Below are 22,650 nucleotides of genomic sequence, written 5' to 3' on the forward strand. Positions count from 1 at the left end.
CTAACTTCTGAGGAGTCAGGTAAAACTAGCCATGCCCCGGGAACCATGTCGGCAGATCTGCCCTGGTTGACAGACACCATCTTGCACCTCTACGGTCCCAACCACGTCCCTCCACCCAGCCGTCCTAGGGAGTCTCTCGGCAGTCCCGAGAGCCTAGGGAGGCTGGCTGCAGGATGACGGAAGACTGCGGAGCTCCCTGCATTCCCTTGCACCAGCTGCCAACGGGGCAGATTCGAGGTCCAGCGGTGAGAATAAGAGCAGGAAGCAGAGTTGACCTCAGGTTTCTATTCCCACACAAGCGTAGGCACTATCGTCATTTTAATGGAATAGCTGAAAGCTTTTTAGATGTTCGCTCACCTGGATACGGCACTCTTCCCTTTGTTACCAGCTCCGTCAGCAGAATTCCAAATGACCAGACATCAGATTTGATGGTAAACCGGCCGTATAATGCAGCCTCAGGAGCCGTCCATTTGATTGGAAATTTGGCTCCTAAAAACAACGATTAAAACTCTTACTTTGAAGTCTACAGGTCAAAAGGCCTTTTGGCATTCTTAGCTTCCTGCTTCGAACAGAAGGATGAATCACAAGGCATGTTTAACCTATTGGTCTTAAGTGCTTTTCAATTTCTGTGGCGTTACATTTAAAGTCCACAGAAATACTCAAGGAAACGATACTCTAAAATTAAAGTTTTCCTGAAGCAATGTAGAATTGTAGCTTTATTTTCTTTTCCCAGAAAGACGGTCCACCCCCAGACTGATTTTTCACTTCAAATCGGTTCCACTGCTTCGGTCTTTAACAGTGTCATGGTCCCAGCTGCTTCAAATACCTTCATCTGGGAGGCCACAGAGAATGGGTCTAAACCTTAATCATTTCGCAACATAAGTGATTCTCATAGGCACAGTGCTGCTAAAAATACTTCATTTAAAGGTTCTGGCTCTCACACTGTCACTGACGATATACATATATACATGGAGGTGTTCTTCATCTGCAAAGATGACGCCACCGATAGCAAGATCATACTCGTGAATTTGAGAGGGACGGAAAAACCCATGCCACATTACTGGGTTTGTCCCATTCGGGGCCTGTCTCTGGATGCCAGCCTGCTTCTTGGTATTCCAATATTCCCGAAACCTTTGCTCCAGGAAATCAGCCCCCTCTCACGACAGCAGTATGGGAGAATAAACTCTACAGATGTCGTGATCAATTGTTCGCCCCTCTGAAGGGCGTGTAAGGTCAGCCGAGTTGTGTGGAGCAGAGGCCCCGGAAACCAGGATGTAGAATGATTTCTTGTGTGCTTCCGGCACTTCAGAACTTTACCCACAGCTAAGGTTACAGGCACTTCAAAATCGGGGAAAACTGGATTTACTAGCCTTACTGTGTTGCTAAATAAAGAAACCAGTCTAATAATACTCTGTAACACACATTTATGCAATTGTTTTCTTTACCTTGCCTTGCAGTGTATTCGTTGTCTTCAATTAACCTCGCTAGCCCAAAATCTGCTATTTTACAAACAAGGTTATCGCCTACAAGGATATTAGCTGCCCGAAGATCTCTGTGGATGTAGTTCATTCTTTCGATGTAGGCCATTCCATCAGCAATCTTTGGGGAAAAGTTGAAAAGTTGTCATTTCAGTCAGGAAAAAAACAAACGGTAGAGACATTTCACAACTTGGGTCTCAGGTGTCTCACTAGAGTGAATGCCATACTTTCAGCCAGCCACATGGCTACCGCAGATAACTTCAAATTAATAATTACAAACTCAGGCTAAAACTTGGGTTTCGCAATCAGATCGGTCACGCTGTCTAGAGCGGAGGAGATGACGGGTCAAGAGACATGGGTTCAAGTCGTTTAGAAGTGATGCAGGTGTCCTTCAGGAGAAGCCAACTGCAAACCACTCTGACCCTCAGCCCTGCCCTTCAAACCAGAGGATAACTGAGTTGGGAACTTTGAATGGTGCTAAAGAAGCTGCTAGGGGTCCAGAAACCATCTGGGTGACCTGGTTCCTTTCAGACCCATACTCTGGGGCTGGCCCTGAAAACTGGCTCGGGCCAAGGCTTTGGGGCACCCACATTTTGACACCCTACTTGGAGCTGGGATATCACAGAACTCACGAGGTCACAAATCAAATGGCCTGGGAAAATCCATCCCACAAAGGCCACTATGTGATAACTCAATCCCCTTAGTTCATATTTGCCCCTTGCAATTTCGCTTAGTACAGTGTTCTGCACACTCTAGGCGCTCAATACATACCACTGATTGATGATACCAAATATATTTTCCCACCAGTACCTACCATTGAGTGCTGATACCAAATAAATATATTTTCCCAACAGATAGGTATTTTAGTCAAAGCAACTTGCAGAGGAATAAGTAGGACATCTAATGCATCGATTCAAATGCCACAGTGGCTCCTTCACTCCACTGTTTTAGGGGTTGTTTGGTTGAAGATTCCCCAGGTCAAATATATTTCTGTTCATCTTTGCATCACTAGTAACATCATACAAGATGGTAATATAGCAATTTTAAAGAATGTATCTACTAAAACCCCCAAAGATTTTGCTAGAAGTTGATGAATTTAATATTTATGAAATGCACTGAAAATCCACAAATTGGGAGGTCTGGTGTTCCTTGCTGAAACCAATATGTGCTTAAATTTAAAATGTTGCATTATGAATTGAAGCCAAGGTAAATGCACCACTCCGAGTCAATAAGCAGGTACAGAGAAGCAGTGTGGCCTAGTAGAAAGAACAAGGGGCTGGAAGTCAGAGGGCCTTGGTTTTAACTGTTACTTGCCTGCTGTGTGACCATGGGCAAATCATTTCTCTGGGCCTCAGTTTCCTCATCTGTGAAAGGGGGATGAAATACCTGTTCTTTCTACTTAGGCTGTGAGCCCCATGTGGGACAGGGACTGTGGCCGACCTGATTATCTTTTATCTAAGCCAACGCTTATTACAGTACCTAGTAAGCGCTTAACAAATACCACGATAATTATTAGGGAAGTACCTGGGCGGCCATGTCAACCAGCTGTGGGAGTTTCAAATATTTCCCATCTCCTTCTTTAAGGAAATCTAGTAAGCTCCCTGTAAGAGATGGCAAAAAACACAATAGAAATGAAGAAAGGAAACCGAAGGCTGCCTGAAAAACAAAGACGAACCAACTTTTAATTCTTATTTTCCTCTCACTTTCAGGCTCTCAATTTTCAGAATTACGGGTTTGACCTCTAGCCAAGTGAATAACTGCCCAACTCCGCTCAATCCTGACTTCTCATATTAGGGGGCTGGATGCCGAAGTGGCTGACCGAGCCAGAAACATGCCGGCAAAAGGGCGTGGAAGCATCTTCGTTACTCTAGATGAAGCCGACTGTGGGTATCGCCTAAACAGCAGGAAATCTCCCTCTTGTCCCCTGAGGCAAACACCCTCCAACTAGGGGGGAGGAAAAGGAAGGCTAGAAAAGAGGGGCCTGCCCACACCCTCCGGGCCTTCAGCAGTAGTTTTAAGGCGGGGCAAGGGAGCCATGTCTTGCCTGGAGGGGTCCTTTAGGATCGAGGAGCCCCCTTTGCTGTGGGCCTACCCACAAAGACAAGTCCTGACTTACGATGTCTTTGTGGTTCCATAGACTTCAGAGCCCTGCCTCGGGCAGAGCCACCTTAAACCCCAGTCTCCAGCTCAGGTAGGCTCCCCAGAGGGTGATACGCCATGCTGCGTACCCTCCCCGCCACTCAGCCTCGCACGCCAGCCGCTGGCACCGGTCCTAAGAGGGCTGCTTTGCCCAGGGGTTTGTGAGCTCCTGGCGGCACAACCTCCACATCCTTAAGGATCGCTCAGGACTTCGGCCGCCGGCAGGGCCTCCTTTGGAGGTCCAAGAAGTGGAAGCGGTGGCTCCGTGGGAGGTCCTAGCAGTGGAAGCGGTGGCCTTGTGGCTGGCACAGAGGGGGAATTTGGGAGCTGAGGCCTAGTGGATACAGCACTGGCCTGGAAGTCAGAGGGCCTGGGTTCTAATCCTGGCTCTGCCACTTGTCTGCTGTGTGACCTTGGGCAAGTCACTTCACTTCTCTGGGCCTCAGTTACCTCATCTGGGAAAGGGGAGCCCCATGTGGGACAGAGACCATCAACCGGACGTGCTTGTATTCACCCCAGCATACAGTAAGCGCTTAACAAATGCCTCAATTATTATTATTGTTAGGCACAGCTCCCAAGCAAAAGCCCAAATCAGAAGCTTTAGGTGGCAGGCACTCTGCCCCTTCTTTGCCATGGTACCATCCTCACCAAAGCCTGCTCTAGGGCTCAGTCAAGCAGCACCTCCTTACAATTCCAAGTGGGCTTCCACCTCTCGAAACTCCTAAAATGTTTCCGCTTCAGCTAAAAGTTAACCGAAGAATCTGGTCATGAAGAGGGGTTGAAACTTTTGTGGCTGGCTTTTAAACTTTCATTTGAAGCCCACCTTCCTGCCCGGATCAGACACTTCACCCCTCACCTGCCTCCCCTGAGTTGTCCCTCACCTGTCAACTGATGGAAAAGCCCTTGCCTCGGCCTGGCTGGAGGCCACCTCTTGAATTGGTGATCATGGGTGGTCAGCGCCCTGGAGTCGGGTCATGCATTTCTGGCTCTGGGGTGCTCTGGCGCATGGGTTGATTAATTCGCTCACAGGGAAAGCCTGAGAGGCAGGGACATGCCACCAGAAGCAGGGGAGACATTTAACTTGCATCTACCCCGGCACTTAGAACAGTGCTTGGCATATAACCATTTAACATGTACTGTAATTATTACTAATATTAAGATGACAGTGCTCACTCCTCAGGATCCTGTTAGGCCCTGGAGATGTGCTTTATGTTCACGGCTGCCTTAAGCCTTCAGTTCTGTTTGGCATTACCACTGCTTTTTCACCTACTTCTCTTTTTCCCCCATTCTTTTCCTTTGACTCCATTACACTTCCATCATTCAGCCCACACTCTCAGGCCAAACTCTACAGCTTCTCCCATATTCTCCCCAATATCCAGAACAAATTCCTCGCTTTTCTTTCAGGCCAACCTCCTTTGTGGAGAAGCCCTTTCTGGAACCCCAAGACACCGTGGGCTTGACCGTCTCGGACTTTTGTACTCTTCGTTCAGTAAGCTTACGGTATGCTACCATCCCTCCTGCAAGTAATTAAAAATGATCCTTACGCCTTGATGGATGAGAATCCATCTGCAAAACAAATATTCAGTTTTAATAAGAAAATCCCATAAGCCTATCTGGTCCAATGCCCTTACATACCTTTCGTCATGAATTCGGTAACAATGTAGATAGGTTCCTCAGAAACAACAGCGTATAGAGGAACGAGTTTATCGTGCCTTAGCTTCTTCATGATCTGGGCCTCCTGAAGAAAAGCTTCTGGCATCATTGTACCAGGCTTGAGTGTTTTGATTGCTACTTTTGTGGTTCCATTCCAAGTTCCTAGGAAAACAATACAATATGCTACTTCAATCACGGTTTGAGACTCTGCCAATTTAGTCATGCCTGCTCAATCCACCACTTTCAAACTGACAAAAGAAGCAGCAAATAGAATGACATGAATACGATTGAACAGATACACTGAACGACACTCTGATGAATGCTAACAGTCATCCCGCTATTACGTTTGATCATCACAAACTATAAGAACAAAATGTAATGATTTATGTACTGACACTGTCACCAGAATTCCAAAATGGAAAAAAACCCCTCAATATTCAGCTTTTAAAAGACATCAGTTTTGCACGCGGATCCCCAACACTGTCAACGCCATGGCTTTTTGCTTCCCGTCTCCTTCGGCTGGCGTCTACATGTTCTTCTTCTTAGCTGGGCTTTCTTCTTTATTTCTTTCTTCGCCAACAGCCCAATCTCTAATCCCCAAATACCAGTGTCACTTGTAACTTTCAGTAACTTCCTCTCAAAGGGAGAAGAACCACTGTAATTCAGTGTAAAGACAACATACTACATAAATCCAAAGGTAGCTATTTAAATCCCCTTTAAGAGTCTCCTAAAATATGGTATCCTATCTTATATTGAAAGGTTAAGAAACGAAACCATATTAAAACTCTTACCCATCCACACTTCACCGAAACATCCCTGTCCCAGCTTAACCTCTAGCCGCAGAGATTCTCGAGGAATTTCCCAAGCATCTTTCGCTAAGCCTTGAGTCTGGGGTTTCACAGTTGGACACACAGTTGTCAGCTTATGGCAAAGGCCATCAGCGTGTTCTGGAAAATTGAGGAAAATGCATTTTAAAAATGTACAATTTTCAAAAATTATGGAGAACATATTAGATCAGAGTTTAAAGATAAAATGGAATATGGGTATTTCAAATAAATAAAAATACCTGCACTGATCACCCCATCTAGAAATTACAATTAGGTGAACACCTGAAAGAACACCCATGGGCTTAAGTTTCCAAATGCCTATATTCACCCCAGTGCTTGGCACATAATTAGCACTTAAAAAATGGCACTATCATCATTATTATTATTATTATTATTATTAAATCCATGCCTGCGAACAAACACAGTACCCAGAAAAACTGTGTTTTGGATACTTGACATAAATGATGAATAAGATTTTTATAAGAGAATTTCAGGGAAAAGATTCACAGTTTTGGGCTGCAAAGACCTTCAGTTTTTCAAATAAAACCTAAAACAATTTTAAATATTAAAACCAAACTGTACCTGTGTAATGTTTGACCAATTTCTGCAGCGATTCAAATTGTGCTCTTGTTGTGATATAGTATCCACCATTGTCAAGCTTCCTGATTTTGTAGTGTTTCACATTGTCCCCTCTTACCTCATCCCAATCACGAATAGAGAGAGAATAAGCACCTAGAAAATAACGAACAGGTCCACGATGTTTCTCTAGATTTAAAAATAATTAATTTTGACTTCAGAAATGTGGACTGAGCCAAAGCCATACGTACCTTTAGTGGTTTCGCTTTCTCTTACTAAAAAGATACCTCGTTGGTTCCCAGGGCTTAATAGCAATCTCTCTGCATCCTTTCTGCCCATTTTGCCAAAATACCATCTACAAAGAAACAAGAGAGTCAAGGTTGGGCGAGGGGTCTGAAGAATGAAGAGGGGACAACGGGATGAAGGAGAGAAGGATGGATGATTGGGGAAGGCTGTGAATTTAAAGAGAAGTATCAACCAGAGGGGAAAACTGTCACTGATTCATAAGATGGGATCTTTTTACATAGGTAGGTGGAGTGGGCAGGAGAAGTCTGTTACCAAATAACTGTGTTATCACGATCGAGGTTTTCTGATTAGTCAATTAACTGCACCATTATCAACAGCCCCATGATACAATATGCCCTGGGTCACATTTTATTCTAGATACAAATGTGATATTACCACCTTTACCTTCATGGCAACTGCCTCTAGTGGTTCTGGCGGGGTGAAAATACCTCTCTGGCCACTTGCCGAGTGACGGTACCACTAGCCCCACATAAAGTTCTCACATTTGGCGCATGCCAGGGAAGAGAAAACACATAAGGTCTGCGTTGCTCCCTGTAATTTTTTCCCTTCCCTGCCTATTCTCCCAGATACCTTCTTCCTCACATAACTCCTTCCCCACTTCTGTCCATGCCCCACCCCCAATATGGGTTTCTCAAACCAAGGACATATACACATTCATTCTTCAGCCAGTACACAGAGGATCCACCATGGTGGTAACCTCCCCTGGCACACTGGCTGTGGTACCGAGGTTACCCTGGGGGATGCCACGGTACCGCTTGATAACTGATGCATGATTAAATTCAGGGGTCAGTGGTTTCCAGGGAGGGTGAATCTAGGGTGTTTATAAAGTTGGTCCCTGGCAATCATCCTTTCTGATCCTCATCAACCTCCAAACCACCTCCAGCTCACCTTCAACTGCCTCCGGTCCCAGCTACATTAATCGGCCTGCTTATAAGATCTGCGGTCACCCCACTTTGGGCTCCTAATGTCTGGAAACAAAGTCTCTGTAATATCACATGGATTCCAGTAGTAGAAACACAGCTAATCCAGGGTTGGCACTCAAGAATAATTTGGTTCCAGTTTGCACCAATTAGCCAGTTTATAATTTGCTTTCAGGGGCATCAACCTGGTAAACTCCCAATTTCAAGTTCTCTCTGCTGAATTCTGACTCTAGACTGTAAGCTTATTGTGGGCAGAGAATGTCTGTTTACTGTTGTATTCGCCCAAGTGCTTAGTGCAGTGCTCTGCACTTGGTAAGTGCTCAATAAATATGATCGAATGAATGAATGAATTCATGTAAACACAGAGTAATCCTGGGGGTTACATTTTGATGATTTTTCTTTAATATAATCCCTTCGCTTTCAAGTCAATATTTAACCCCTGCTTCTCTAAAGGGATTCAGACATAAAGTAGTCATTTCACTAGTGAGAGAAACAAATCCCTTCCATACCTACACATAATTGCAAATCCCTGTATTCTAAAATCCTCCTCACATTCTTGAACTAGAGGGAGCAGAGGCCTGATTTTCACAGTGAACATGAAAATCCCATAAATTTCTTGAAAGCGCACTTTTTAGAGGGGTAGCAAAATGCTGGAACTTCTGTGTGGTGGCGATGCTCTGTACAAGTATTCGAAGAAGTGAAAACTCTTACTAAAATTGCTTTCCATTGTCTGGACTAGGTAAAAGATGTGAAATAAAAAAGGTTGTATTACATACGGCAGCGAAAGGACTTGCAAATATGATCGCCCCTAACTCAATGCAGTTTTACTATTTATAATCTTCCCTTAAGTGGACACTCAAATTACTTACTGATATTCATGCAATGCTCTCAATTAACAACAGGATACATTAGCTGTCTTAACACCGGCACATAATTTTGTGGTGATGTGGGTAAGACAGATACGCTCTGAAAAGCATCTTAAATATCATAATAATACATAAAATATGAAGCAGCGTCTTACTCTTCTGCCTGAATGGAGTCAGCAGGAGCTACATAATTGCTAGGGATATATCCAGTCTTTCCGGTAGCAATGGATCTTGCTTCCCACCAGTCTCCTTCCCTGCAACAAACACAACCTCGATCATATATCAACGTTTACAGAAATTATAACATAATAGATACAATTTTTTCATTCAGTAAAAGGCTCACTTCACTTCTTACTACAGTATTTCTGTTTTTTTCAGATCAAGACTTTTACCCAAATATTGGTTAATCCTCTCCTATGAATCGACGCCTTGCTATGAAAGGAGAGTTTGCGTACGTGCTGAAGAAGCTAAGAGCTGTGCCATATAGGGCTACCCATAAAAGAAAAGTCTAAGCGGAAGCAACAGGCAAAGCTGATTCACCTGTGCTGGGCAGCAGTGACATGGGAAAGAGTTGAAGGCGGACAATCAAGGGATCAAAATTTTGATTAAAGACGACGGCAGAGGCTCAAGCTGTTATTGCGAGGAAGAAGGCAACGGTAAATCGCTTCGTAATTCTACCAAGAAAACGCTATGGATGCACACACTAGAATGACTTTATGACAGAAGATGGGACGTTCTGAGAGGGTGTATCAATGGAGTCGCTATGTGGCAGAAATGACTAGACGGCATTTGAAGGAGAAATGGCTAATCTCTTTCCGGTGCATAGTTACATTCCTCCACTCTTAACTTCATCATTGGATTTTAATTATAAAAACATATGCCACAATAAGGTCTTTTCAGGTATACTTAGCAGATAGAAAATTTCCTGCAATTCTTGTAATTTTTCAACTGCTGCTTGCTGTTACAAAGTGAAGCATATATCTCACCATTTTTCTCCACGTAAGTCATACTCACATTTGAAAATTAATAATTAGGAAATAGGAACTCATTTTATTTTTAATAAATTAGAATGTTGCTCATTGAAGGCTACACAGACAACAGAATTCTAATTGTTATTTTCTTAATTTATAAATCCATCCATCTAGTGGAAAGCCAGACACCAATAGCCAGAGAACCAGCTGAGAAGCAGTTTGGCCTAATGGAAAGAGCACAGGCCTGGGAGTCAGGAGGACCTGGGTCCTAATCTGGCTATGCCAGTTGATTGCTGTGTGACCTTGGCCAAGTCATTTCACTTCTCTGTGCCTCACATCCTTTTTAGTCACTGAAAACTTCACAATCAAGGGGAAGAAAAGCAACAGCAGAATTATCACTTTAGCGAGGAATTACTTTATTTCTAATAGGCAACTATTCAATTATCTCGCTAATGATCTATAGTGCAATTAAGAGGGTGCAGTTCAAATAGGCTGTACCATGAAGACATTTATTACAGGTTAACTGTACAGAAAAGATACATTTTTCAACAAAGAATAATGACTAGTGGTTTTGTTCATTAGCCTGTCATTGTTAATTGATTTCTTTCTTCTGTAATGTGTTTTATTACATTGTGACTTTTCTAAATCCCAAGGGTTAGAGTGATTACACAATCCTCTGCCACAGTACAGAATGACAGGCCCAATTAAACGATTCTTTGGAACAACTGAAACTTGTCTGTTTTCCTTTGAGCTGGACTTCGATTTATAAAATGGAAAACAAATTCTGCATCACACAATTTGTGTAACGTGTCTAAACAGAAGTACCCACCTGTCCCCCTAAACCCATTCCCTCTCAATTTTCCCAACTTGGTCGACGACACCTCCATCCTCCCCATCCCGAAGCCTGTAACTTTGGTGTCGACTCCTCAGTGCCCTTCAACTCTCACATTCAATCTACTATCAAATCCTGCTGGCTCCTCCTACACTTTCCCGGCTCGCCCTTTCCTCTCCACCCAAAAATCTCCCACCCTGGACAAGCTCTGGTGGTCAAATTGTACCTAGACTAATGTAACAGTCTCACTGCTGGCTTCTCTCTCCTTCCTCCTCCCTTCTCCATGCTGCTGCACAGATGACCTTTTTCAAAAATAATTATGGTACTGGTTAAGTGCTTATTCTGTGCCAACACCAGGCTAAGCGCTGGGGAAGATACAAGTTAATCAATTATATGTATTGAGTGCTTACTGGGCACTGTACTAGGCACTTGGGAAAGTACAGTATAACAGAATTGGCAGACCTACTCCCTGTCCACAGCAGGGAACTTTGCTCGACTCTTCTGCTTCTGTAGCTTTGGTCTGGCTATTCCCCCGATCTGGAAATCCCTTCTTTCCCAAATCGGAACAGACCTCAGCCCTAGTGTTATCCCCCCATCCTCCAACAGGCTTCTTTGATTAATTTCCAGCACCCCAAGTTGTATAAATCCATCAATACATGGGTACTCATCTATACCTATCCTATGTACACTCCGCCCACATTCAACTGTACTTTCGATTGTTTACTCTGATTACTCTATTTGTAAATATTTTTAGATCTGCCTTCTCCATTATAGTCTACTTGTGAGCGTAAGCTCCTCACGCCTAGTTAAGCGCCCGGCCATCAGTAAATAGAATGAATTCCTCACTAACTGCTTTAGCAATGTCCCATTTTCTCTCCTTCCTTTCTGCCATCCTCCTGCTCCTCCACATCCACTTCCCATGTAAAATTCCAACCTAACATACCTGGAAAGGCTTCGACTCTGGAACACATTAGCCCGAGGACATCTGGGTCTCTGGACCAGCCAGAGGGCGGCAGCCTAAGGCAGCCAGGGTTGTGTGGCTTTGTTTATTTATTTATTGAGAGCTTTCTATGTAATAAGAGCTTGGGGGAGTATAACAAAACAAAATAACTGACACAGTCTCTGCTCACAACAAGCTTACAGTCTAGAAAGGGAGACAGACACTAATATAAAGAAAATTTCAGATATGTACATAAATGCTGTGGGGTTGGGGGTGGCGGGAAGGGGAGATGAATAAAGGGAGCAAATCAGGGTGACATGGAAGAAAGTAGGGAAATAAAGGATACGAGGGCTTAGTCAGGGAAGGCCTCTTGGAGGAGATGTGCCTTCAATAAAGCTTTGAAGTGGGGGGAAGTAATTGTCAGATGTGAAAAGGGAAGGCATGCCAGGCCAGAGGCAGGAGGTGGTTCAGGGGTTGGTGGCAAGATAGACGAGATCGAGGTACAGTGAGAATGGTTGGCGTTAGAGGAGAGAAGTATGGGGGCTGGGTTGTAGTAGGAGAGTAGCAAGGTGAGGAAGAAGCGGGCAAGGTGACTGAGGGTTTTAAAGCTGATGGGAGGGAGTTTCTGCTGGATATGGAGGTAGATGGGCAATCACTGGAGTTCTCTGAGGAGCAGGGTGACGTGTCCCGAATGGTTTTGTACAAAAATGATCCGGGCAGCAAAGTGAAGTATAGACTGGAGTGGGGAGGGACGGGAGGTAGGGAGAGCAGCAAGGAAGCTGATACAATAATCAAGGCAGCCTGGCGTGCAAAGCAGCATGGTGTAGTGGATAGAGCACAGGCCTGCGAGTCAGAAGGCCTTGGGTTCTCATCCCGGCACCACCACACGTCTGCTGTGTGACCGTGGGTAAGTCACTTCACTTCTCTGAGCCTCAGTTACCTTATCTGGGAATTGAGACCGTGAGCCCCACGTGGGACAGGGACTGTGTCTGACCCCATTTGCTTGTATCCACCTCATGCTTAGCACAGTGCCTGGCACATATTAAGTGCTTAACAAATACTACTGTTATTATTATTAGGTCCTCTGGGTTCTGGTATATGGGCATAACGAGAGAGAGAAGCCTTTGACTACGGCTTTGACTACCATCTCTACGCAGATGACACGCAGATCTACATCTCCGCCCCTGTCCTCTCCCCCTCCCTTCAGGCTCGCATCTCCTCCTGCCTCCGGGACGTCTCCACCTGGATGTCGGCCCGCCACCTAAAACTCAACATGAGCAAGACTGAGCTCCTCATCTTCCCTCCCAAGCCCGGTCCGCTCCCAGACTTCTCCATCACCGTGGATGGCACGACCATCCTTCCCGTCCCGCAGGCCCGCAATCTCGGTGTCATCCTTGACTCGTCCCTCTCGTTCACCCCACACATCCTATCCGTTACCAAGACCTGCCGGTTTCACCTCTACAATATCGCCAAGATCCGCCCTTTCCTCTCCACCCAGACGGCTACCTTACTATTACGGGCTCTCGTTATATCCCGGCTAGACTACTGTGTCAGCCTTCTCTCTGACCTCCCTTCCTCCTCTCTCGCCCCGCTCCGGTCTATTCTTCACTCCGCTGCCCGGCTCATCTTCCTGCAGAAACGATCTGGGCATGTCACTCCCCTTCTTAAACAACTCCAGTGGTTGCCTATCGACCTCCGCTCCAAACAAAAACTCCTCACTCTAGGCTTCGAGGCTCTCCATCACCTTGCCCCTTCCTACCTCTCCTCCCTTCTCTCTTTCTACCGCCCACCCCGCACGCTCCGCTCCTCTGCCGCCCACCTCCTTGCCGTCCCTCGGTCTCGCCTATCCCGCCGTCGACCCCTGGGTCACGTCCTCCCGCGGTCCCGGAACGCCCTCCCTCCTCACCTCCGCCAAACTGATTCTCTTTCCCTCTTCAAAACCTTACTTAAAAATCACCTCCTCCAAGAGGCCTTCCCAGACTGAGCTCCTCTTCCCCCTCTACTCCCTCTGCCATCCCCCCTTTACCTCTCCGCAGCTAAAGCCTCATTTTCCCCTTTTCCCTCTGCTCCTCCACCTCTCCCTTCCCATCCCCACAGCACTGTACCCATCCGCTCAACTCTATATATTTTCGTTACCCTATTTATTTTGTTAATGAATTGTACATCGCCTTGATTCTATTTAGTTGCCATTGTTTTTACGAGATGTTCTTCCCCTTGACGCTGTTTAGTGCCATTGTTCTTGTCTGTCCGTCTCCCCCGATTAGACTGTAAGCCCGTCAAACGGCAGGGACTGTCTCTATCTGTTGCCGACTTGTTCATCCCAAGCGCTTAGTACAGTGCTCTGCACATAGTAAGCGCTCAATAAATACTATTGAATGAATGAACAGTGGAGACCGAGGCAAAACTCTTCTCAGCACGTTGGACTCAGACAGGGAGCAGAGTCAGCACTGTAACAGAAGGAACTATTTGTAACACTTCTAAAGACACTTACGTGTTGTTAATGATCTGGAACCGTTCACCCTTCTTAAACGAAAGATCTTCTGTAGTTCGAGCTTCATAATCATATAAGGCCACAAATATAGTAACACCACCTGAGAAAGGGGAAAAAAAAACCACACAAAGCATCAGCACACGTGTAAAGGGATTACCACAGAAAAAACCTTGGTTTTTATGCTCCTAAATGACCACTGCATTTAGTAGTAGTTGTTTTTTTCCAGGCTCCAGACTCTGTCTAGGCAGAATCTGTGTGGTAGCTGTGAACTAAAGTGCTAAGGGATTTCAAATAGCTTCAGTGACATTTCCTACAAGCTCTTCCATAAGACTACATTTCTAGTTGAGGAGCCCGTTGTTGGGTAGAAATTGTCTCTATGTGCTCCCGAATTGTACTTTCCAAGTGCTTAGTACAGTGCTCTGCACACAGTAAGTGCTCAATAAATACGATTGAATAAACTAAATGAAATGCAAAAGCAATTTGCGATGGCCATCTTGGGAAGGTCATGAGGCCGACTACCGTACGCTGCCCCGAGGCAGCTGCTTACCATGCTTTCCATCCAATTTGGTAAAGAAAAATTAATGAAAAAGTAAGGGTTTTGTTTTTTTTTTTTTTTTACCAGAGCTCCCTTGTAAACAAAAATATTGGCAGTTGAAGCTAATGTGCCCCTAAAATTTGCAAATGCAAATTGAAAGAAATTCTCTTCTATACATTAGTATTCACTCAGGCATTAGCATTCATTCAATCATATTTACTGAGCACTTAGTGTGCAGAGCACTGTATTAAGCAGTAGGGAGAGTACAAAACAACAATAAACACACACATTCCCTTAATAATGATAATTACGATGGTATTTGTTAAGTGCTTACCTACGTTCCACAACGTGCTTACAGTTTGGCGGGGGGAGACATATCAATACAAATACATATATTATGATATGTACATAAGTGCTGTGGGGCTGGGAGGGGGAAGAAATAGGGGAGCAAGTCAGGGTGATGCAGAAGGGAGTGGGAGAAGAAGACAGGAGGAGGGGCTTAGTCTTGGAAGGCCTCCGGGAGGAGATGTGCCTTCAAGAAAGCTTTAAGGTGGGTGGGGAGTAAATTGCCTGTCAGATTTGAGGAGGGAGGGCCTTCTAGGCCAGAGGCAGGATGTGGAGTGGTCGGCAACGAGACAGGCGAGACTGAGGCATGGTGAGAAGGTTAGCACTAGAGGAGTGAAGTGTGCGGGCTGGGTTGTGCGAGGTGAGGTAGGCAGGGGCAAAGTGGTAGAGTGTTTTAAATCCAATGGTGAGGAGTTTTAGTTTGATGCAGAGGTGGACGGTTAATAGTTAGCTAAAGAAGAGTTCCAACTGTGCCCTGAAGAGCAAACGCTGAAAGCGAAAAAATGTTTATTTTCAAGGGTTTAATGAAAAAAAACTAGCAGGAACGCCAAACTGTGGATGTCTACTTACGCATTTCAGCATCCAAACCTGGGTCTGACTTGCCGCAGGTCTCAGCAGTCAATAAAAGAAAAATGCTAAATGAGTTATAGATAATGAACATTTATTAAAAAGGAGCACTGAGTTCATTCACCCATTCAACTGTATTTACTGAGTGCTTACTGTGCACAGAGGACTGTACAAAGGATTTGGGAGAGTACAATAAAACAGGATTGGTAGACACATTCCCTGCCCACAACGAGCTTACAGTTTAGAGAGGGAGAAAGACATTAATAATGCATATACTATGATATATATACATGTTATAAATACTTTATATATAAATTACAGATATGGAATAAGTGCTGTGGGGCTGAGGGTGAGGTGATATTAAATGCTTAAAGGGTACAGATCCAATTGCATAGGTAACGCAGAAGGGAGAGGGAGTAGGGGAAAAGAGGCTTAATTGGGGAAGGCCTCTTGGAGGAGGTGTGACCTAAGCAAGGCTTAGAAGGTGGGGAGACTGGTGGTCTGGTCTTAGGGAGGGGCGAGGAGTTCCAGGTCATGGGGAAGACATGGGAAAGGAGTTGGTGGAGAGACAGATGAAGTCGACAGGTGCAGTGAGCAAGCTGGAGCTAGAAAAGCCAAGCGAGATGGCAGAGCTGTAGTACATCGGTGAGTTAAGTAGGAGGGAGTGAGCTGATAGAGTGCTTTAAAACCAGTGGTCAAAAGTTCCTGTTGGATGCAGAAGTGGACGGGAAACTCCTGGAGAATCTTGAGAAGTGGGGTGACGTGGACTGAATTTTTTTTTAGAAAAACGATCCAGGCAGCGGAATGAGTATGAACTTGAGTGGGGAGAGACAGAAAGGTCAGAGAAGACTTGCTGACGACTGAATATGTGATTGTGTGATAGAGGTGAGTCGAGGATAATGCCTAGGTTTTTTTTCATGGTATTTTTTAAGTGCTTGCCAAGCACTGTTCTAAGTGCTGGGGTAGTTACAAGGGAATCAGGTTGGACACAGTCCCTGTCCCTCATGGGGCTCAGAATCTCAAAATCCATTTTATGGATGAGGTAACCGAGGCACAGAGAAGCCAGAGTCTTGCCCAAAGTCACACAGCAGATACGTGAAGACTCCCAGGCCCGGTCTCTAACCACTAGGCCAAGTTGCTTCTTGGCTTGAGAGATAGGAAGGATAGTGATATTGTCTATAGTGATGGGAAAGACAGTAGGAGAAGAGGATTTGGGTGAGAGGATATAGAGTTTTGTTTTGGACATACTTGGAGTCTTGTGACATATGGGCAGTATATCCAAAAAAAGTCTTTCAACTAATATGGAATATTTGCTTTTTAGCTAGCATCCCACAGAGCAGCACGGTGCATGAAGCAGCATGGCATAATGGACAGGACACGGGCCTGGTAGTCAGGAGGTCATGAGTTCTAATCCCAGCTCCACCACTTGTCTGCTGTGTGACCCTGGGCAAGTCACTTCACTGGGCCTCAATTTAGCTCATCTGTAAAATGGGGATTGCGATTGCGAGCCCCATGTGGGACAAGGACTATGTCCAACTCAGTTTGCTTGTATTTGCTTAACAAATACCATTACTATTTAACTTCATTAAAGGAATGTAAATCATAAGTGATCCCACATTATGCAATTGTCAGAGGAACATTTTAATCCATGATCGAGATTCAGATTTGAATAAAAAAATATTAAATGTATCAGTCTGTTCATTCTTGACACATATATTTATATATGTCAGTGGACAGATGGAATACATTTAATATTCTCAAAATTGTATTTTATTCCTCCTTCCTGTTCAAAAATAGTTGTGCAACATCATGGGTGGAAAATATAAGCACACATACATCTGCCCGCATATTTAAATTATGTGATGAGGCAGAATGTGTTTTTAACAAAATCAAATGGTGATCAATATCACTATTGCAAGTCAGATCTAATATACAGAGGTGGCTATGCCTTTTTATAAAAATGGGCACAAGATTTTCAAAAGCAAAGTACCACATCAGCTTTACAGAGATTATAAATTGAATGCAAGTATATTTGCAAGAAAAAAATTAATTCACCTCCTCAGCCCTTTTTTCCTGTTTTTCATATTAAAACCATGCCCTCATGCTTCCCTTAAACACGGTTCAGTAGAAAGCCAATGATCCAAATGATTGGCTCACCAACCTGAGGCAAGACTGGATAATTTAAAAAACTGGGCAGGGGCTAAAAATAGCTAAAAATCAATTACAGTATCTTTGGTTATCCAAACATTATATCATACCAACTAACCTCAGTTTAGGTAATCAGTTTTCTACTGTGTACATTTCTTCCCTGTATAAACTGCATGGATTTATTTAAAGTGAATTTTGGAAAGCAAACACTGGAGAAAAACTGTAGCATGAAACAACAATGGAAATGTTCTCTATTTTGACACTCATTCTAATAACACGATAAAGCAAACCTCATCTCTTTTCTAACTGGAGAGTTATTAGAACAATAAATGTTTGGGAAAAAAAACATGAAATGCTTATGTGATACAATCCTGAAGTAGGCCTAAGTTAAAATAATAGGAAGGTTGAAATTCTTTCAGGAAACTTTACCCAACATAATTTTGCAAAAATGAGAATTTTCTGGGCAAAATGAGCAAGATGATGATGAGGAAATAGATTTTGGGACATATGTGAATAAATAAAAACCAATGAATGAAAAACTCACAGCTTCTTGCAACATTTAAAAAAGAAGGGAACCAATTACATATTTAGTTCCTTGTCTGGTCTTATGCCGTCGAGTCGTTTCCGACCCATAGCGACACCACGGACACATGTCTCTCAGAACGCCCCGCTCTCCATCTGCAATCGTTCTGGAAGTGGATCCAGAGAGTTTTTTTGGTAAAAATACAGAAGAGGTTTACCAATGCCTCCTTCCGCCCAGTAAACTCGAGTCTCTTCCCTCAACTCTTTCCCGTGCTGCCGCTGCGCAGCATGGGTGAGTTTTGACTTGTAGAGATTGCCTTCCATTCCCTAGCCACTGCCCAAGCTAGGATTGGAATGGGTAGGCCTCTGCTTGACTCTCCCTCCCATAGCCGCGACTGGTAGACTACTGGAAACTCTCCAGGTGCGACCCTGAAAGGGGATATTGAGTTTACCTGGGTTCAATCTGAAAGTTTTAAGTTTACTAGCTCTTTAAAATTTTATATCTTAACAGCTGTACTTTAATCCAAATGCAAAAAACAGATCTCAAAGAATTCTATATTCCTCACTCTAGCTACTAGAAGTTTCACCCGGAAATCTGGCCTTGGTTCCAACTCCAAGAAATTGCCAAGATACAATGTATATTACTAATTTAAGCTTTCCGGGATTTGTAGCTGAAAAGAACCTTGAAATAACTCTGGCTTGGCAAATCTGTTCCCTTTTCTTTTCCCTGTGTGAACCTCTGTCCCATTGAGGTTTTCTTTCCTGCTTATGCACAAAAACTGGCAACAAAGAAATAAAACCAGATTGACACTACCTTGATCCCTGATTTAAACTCGCCAATTTAGCACTCCTGGCTATGGGACCAGTGTGCTGAATTGGGTAATCATTTTTAAAGGCCCAATATGTTTGGCATATCACAGTTAGGCATTCACCTTGCCTCAGATATTCTAGAATGCAGGATTTTAGGGGCATATTAGCTTCAACTGCCAATATTTTTTGTTTGCAAGGGAGCTCTGGTTAAAAAAAAAAAAAACCCTTACTTTTTCATTAATTTTTCTTTACCAAATTGGACGGAAAGTGTGGAAAGCAGCTGCTTCGGGGCAGCACAATGTAGCGGGCCTCCTGACCTTCCCAAGATGGCCAAGAGAGCTCCCGTACCAGACTGCCCTATCAAAATGGCCATCACACAAGGATGCGTCACCACTGCATCCCCCCATCTTCTCTCGCTGCATTCCTGGTGGCCGCCTTTAATTTTAGATTTACCTTGCTCCTTTGCTCTCTCACCTTCAGAAATAAAAAAATCTAATGGTTGGGCTATTTTTTCTTTTTAAATTTAAGCACCAGAGAGCTTCTCCCTTCCTCCACCTTCCTCAGGCCCCGGAGGATAGCAGGAAACTGCTTAGTTTGGGGGAAGCAGAACAGCCCCCTTCAGCTGTGGGCAGTCCAAGGCAGGGTCTGGACCCTACTCCCCCCACCTCAGTGAAAGGCGGGGGGCTAGGGTGGGTTCTCCTTGTCTGGGAAAGGCAGACGGCTGGCCAGAGTCAGCTCCATTCACCCTGGTGAAAGCAGGGGCTTGGGGACGGCTTCCCCCATCTAGGAAAGGAGACCAGGTGGTCCAGGTCAGTTGCCCCGGCCCTGGGGAACACAGAGTGGTTGTCTGGATCCTGGCCCACACAGAGGCAGCCAAGCAGGCTGCCCAATAGAGGCAGCCGCAGATAAGCCGTTCCCTGTCGGGTACGGGAGGGGCTGGGACAGGTAGGGGCAGGTGTCTGGCAGTGATGGTGCCTCAGGTGGGTCAGAGGCATAGCTCTCTAAATTTAAGGAAGACAGCTAGGTGGCCCAGGGGCAATGTCCTGCCCCGGATCTTCAGAATTTTCTGGCCCTGCCACCCCTGGGCAGGATGCGGAGGGAAGAAGCAGAGGGGAACAGGCTGCAGCAAAGGTGCCGTAAAGGCAAGGGAAGCGAGGAAAGGGCAGGGCCGGGAGTGGTGGGCCAGAGCCAGGAGCCGCTACTGGGGGAAGGACTAATTCGACTCAGTCACAAGTGCCACTTCTCTGAGGCATGAGGCGGGGCTGCGGGGACAGGATGGGTGTGGGGTTGGGTTTGCGGGGGTGCCGACAGTCTGAAAATTTCACTGCGGGGCAAAACAGAGTCATCTGACGATGTCGAACGGAGGCCACGTGACGTCATCGCGCTGTGTCCCGTGTGCGCCGTGGCATGATATATCATGTATCACATGAAGGGGCGGCACTTGGAATGTCAGCTTCAGGGCGCCGGGCCAGCTGGTGCCAGCCCTGCGATGAATTTGCAGATGAAACGGGAAGAAACTGCTCTGAAATGGGGTGAAATCACACCTCATCTGCCCAGGCAGATTGGTCTGGTCTTAATTCCTTCTAACTCATCTCTCCACCAATCCCTTCTCTGTCACTACAGAATCGGCCACGGATGAGTCAGGGTTGGCTGGGACTACCAGGCCCACAGGATATGGGGGAGGGGACGGGGAGACAAACAGCATCGTGACTAAGGAGAGCTGCGCTGCTGCTGTCTCTACAGGTGAAGAGGTTTTCTCTCTGCCCTACACGTAAAAAGGTTCTTTTTGCGGGAAGAGCAACGGCTCCCAGAGAATAGTTCATTTCCCTCTCCGTCTCAGCTGCTGGGTCAGAGGGCCTCCCCCACCTGCAGTCAGTCTGGTCCTAGATCCAATCAGTCAGTCAGGTGGCTGTATTTACTGAGCGCTTACTCTGTGCAGAGCACAACGCTACAACAATAAAACAGACGCGTTCCCTGCCCACGGTGAGTCTGCAGTCATAGAGACACGAACCATGCCGAACACGGGGGGATGAAGCATCCACCACCACCGCAGCTCGGAGGAGGCCAAAGATGGTTGGTGCGCAAAGCCGGTAAGAACATTCAGCTGGACACTGTACTATACTCTCCCAAGTGCTTTGTACAGTGCTTTGCACCCAGTAAGCGCTCAATAAGTACGAATGAATGAACAAACTTTGGGTTATTCCCATGGCAGGAGACAGGAAAAACTGTAAGCTCGTTGTGGGGAGGGAACGTGTCTGTTTTTTTGTTGGATTGAACTCTCCTAAGCACTTAGTACAGTGCTCTGCACGCAGTAAGCACTCAAATAAGTCAGTAAGCACTGACTGCCTGAAAAACCGATCAGAAAGGGCCTCCCATTTGAGGGAAACACCTTCCGGGATGTGGTCTTGGTTTTCCCTGCAGGAAGATACTTAATAAGGAGAGATTTCAAGTGAATAAAGGAAAATGACTGAAACAAACCTCACCTGTTAAACCACCGGGATATGTACTTGGCACATTTGCAAAGGAGGACGATGCTCCTCCAAAAGGCGTCATCCCTGATGATCCTCCAAACGGTGTCATGGAATGACTGTTGAAATTAACGGATGGTCCCTTGATGGAAGGCGACTGTGCCGTCTGAGTGGGATCTGATCCATAATGGCTGCTGTGGCTGGTAACGGGATCCGGAGTGTTTTCTGTTCTATATTTCAAGGTTGGACCTTTGTCTTCCTTACTTTTAATGCAGCCCATGGTTGGTTCTGCAAAGATAAGGGGGAACAGACAGGGGGAAATCACTAAACGCAGGCCAACTCTGCCTCGAGGCAACCAAATAATTCAGAAAGATAAGCATCCCTATGAACCACTCAGGGAACCCTCATGAGCCAGAAGTCTGGGAAGCCCAGGGAGAAGCAGGAAAACGGCAGCCGCACGTATAGTTCTCAATCAATCGATGGTATTTCTTTATTTTTTGTGGTATTTATTAAGCACCTATGTGCCCGGCATTGTTTTAAGCACTGGGGTAGATTCAAGCTAATGACGTTGAATGCAGTCCGAGTCCCACATGGGGCTCACAGTCTTAATCTGCTGCTTGTCAGCTGTGTGACCTTGGGCAAGCCACTTAAGTTCTCTGTGCCTCAATTACCTCATCTGTAAAGTGGGGATGAAGACTGTGAACCCTATGTGGGACAGTGTTCAAACTGATCTGCTTGTATCTACTCCTGTGCTTACAACGGCGCTTCACACATAGTAAACATATGAGACATACCACTATTATTTATTATAAATCCCCATTTTATAGATGAAGTAACTGAGGCACAGAGAAGAGAAATGACTTGCCCAAGGTCACACAACAGACAAGTGGTAGAGCTGGGATTAGAGCTCAGGTCCTTCTGACTCCGGGGCCCCTATTCTATCCTCTTGGCCACACTGCTTCTCCCATACGAGGATTTCTATGGTGCTTATTGAGCATTTACTGTGCATAGCAGCCTTTGCCAAGCACTTGGGAGAGAATGCTACAAGATTTGGAATACGTGATCCCTGCCCTCCAGGAGCTTACAGTCTAGAGAATGAGGAGAGGCTCCTCCTGCTCTCCTGGGAGCTCTGCAGGCCAGGAAGCAGTACCTAGAGGGGTGGTAAAGAAGGATAGAGGAGACAGCAGCAGCTTCGATTTCTACAGCACTTTCATTTAAACAGAGCACTTTCAAATCTTTATTTTCAAATCAGTCCA

General features: G+C 45.3%; 1 protein-coding gene and 1 non-coding gene across 2 annotated transcripts in view; both read right to left on the bottom strand.

The window, feature by feature from the left end:
• Positions 1–22,650, bottom strand: part of YES1 (YES proto-oncogene 1, Src family tyrosine kinase) — an 86,309-nt gene that overhangs the window by 5,736 nt on the left and 57,923 nt on the right. The window contains exons 2-11 of the mRNA XM_029065500.1: positions 21,410–21,682; positions 14,000–14,099; positions 8,921–9,019; positions 6,925–7,028; positions 6,680–6,829; positions 6,062–6,217; positions 5,253–5,432; positions 3,003–3,079; positions 1,446–1,599; positions 358–489 (exon numbers count right to left, since the gene is read on the bottom strand). Coding sequence (XP_028921333.1) covers positions 358–489; positions 1,446–1,599; positions 3,003–3,079; positions 5,253–5,432; positions 6,062–6,217; positions 6,680–6,829; positions 6,925–7,028; positions 8,921–9,019; positions 14,000–14,099; positions 21,410–21,674 — 1,417 coding nt within the window. The 5' untranslated portion in view covers positions 21,675–21,682. The remainder of the gene's footprint in view (positions 1–357; positions 490–1,445; positions 1,600–3,002; positions 3,080–5,252; positions 5,433–6,061; positions 6,218–6,679; positions 6,830–6,924; positions 7,029–8,920; positions 9,020–13,999; positions 14,100–21,409; positions 21,683–22,650) is intronic.
• LOC114812681 lies at positions 18,419–18,555 on the bottom strand. Its single transcript, XR_003760332.1, has one exon. It is a non-coding gene; the product is annotated as a small nucleolar RNA SNORA7 (small nucleolar RNA).

Source organism: Ornithorhynchus anatinus, chromosome 5 (assembly GCF_004115215.2).
Source record: "Ornithorhynchus anatinus isolate Pmale09 chromosome 5, mOrnAna1.pri.v4, whole genome shotgun sequence".
Taxonomy (NCBI): domain Eukaryota; kingdom Metazoa; phylum Chordata; class Mammalia; order Monotremata; family Ornithorhynchidae; genus Ornithorhynchus; species Ornithorhynchus anatinus.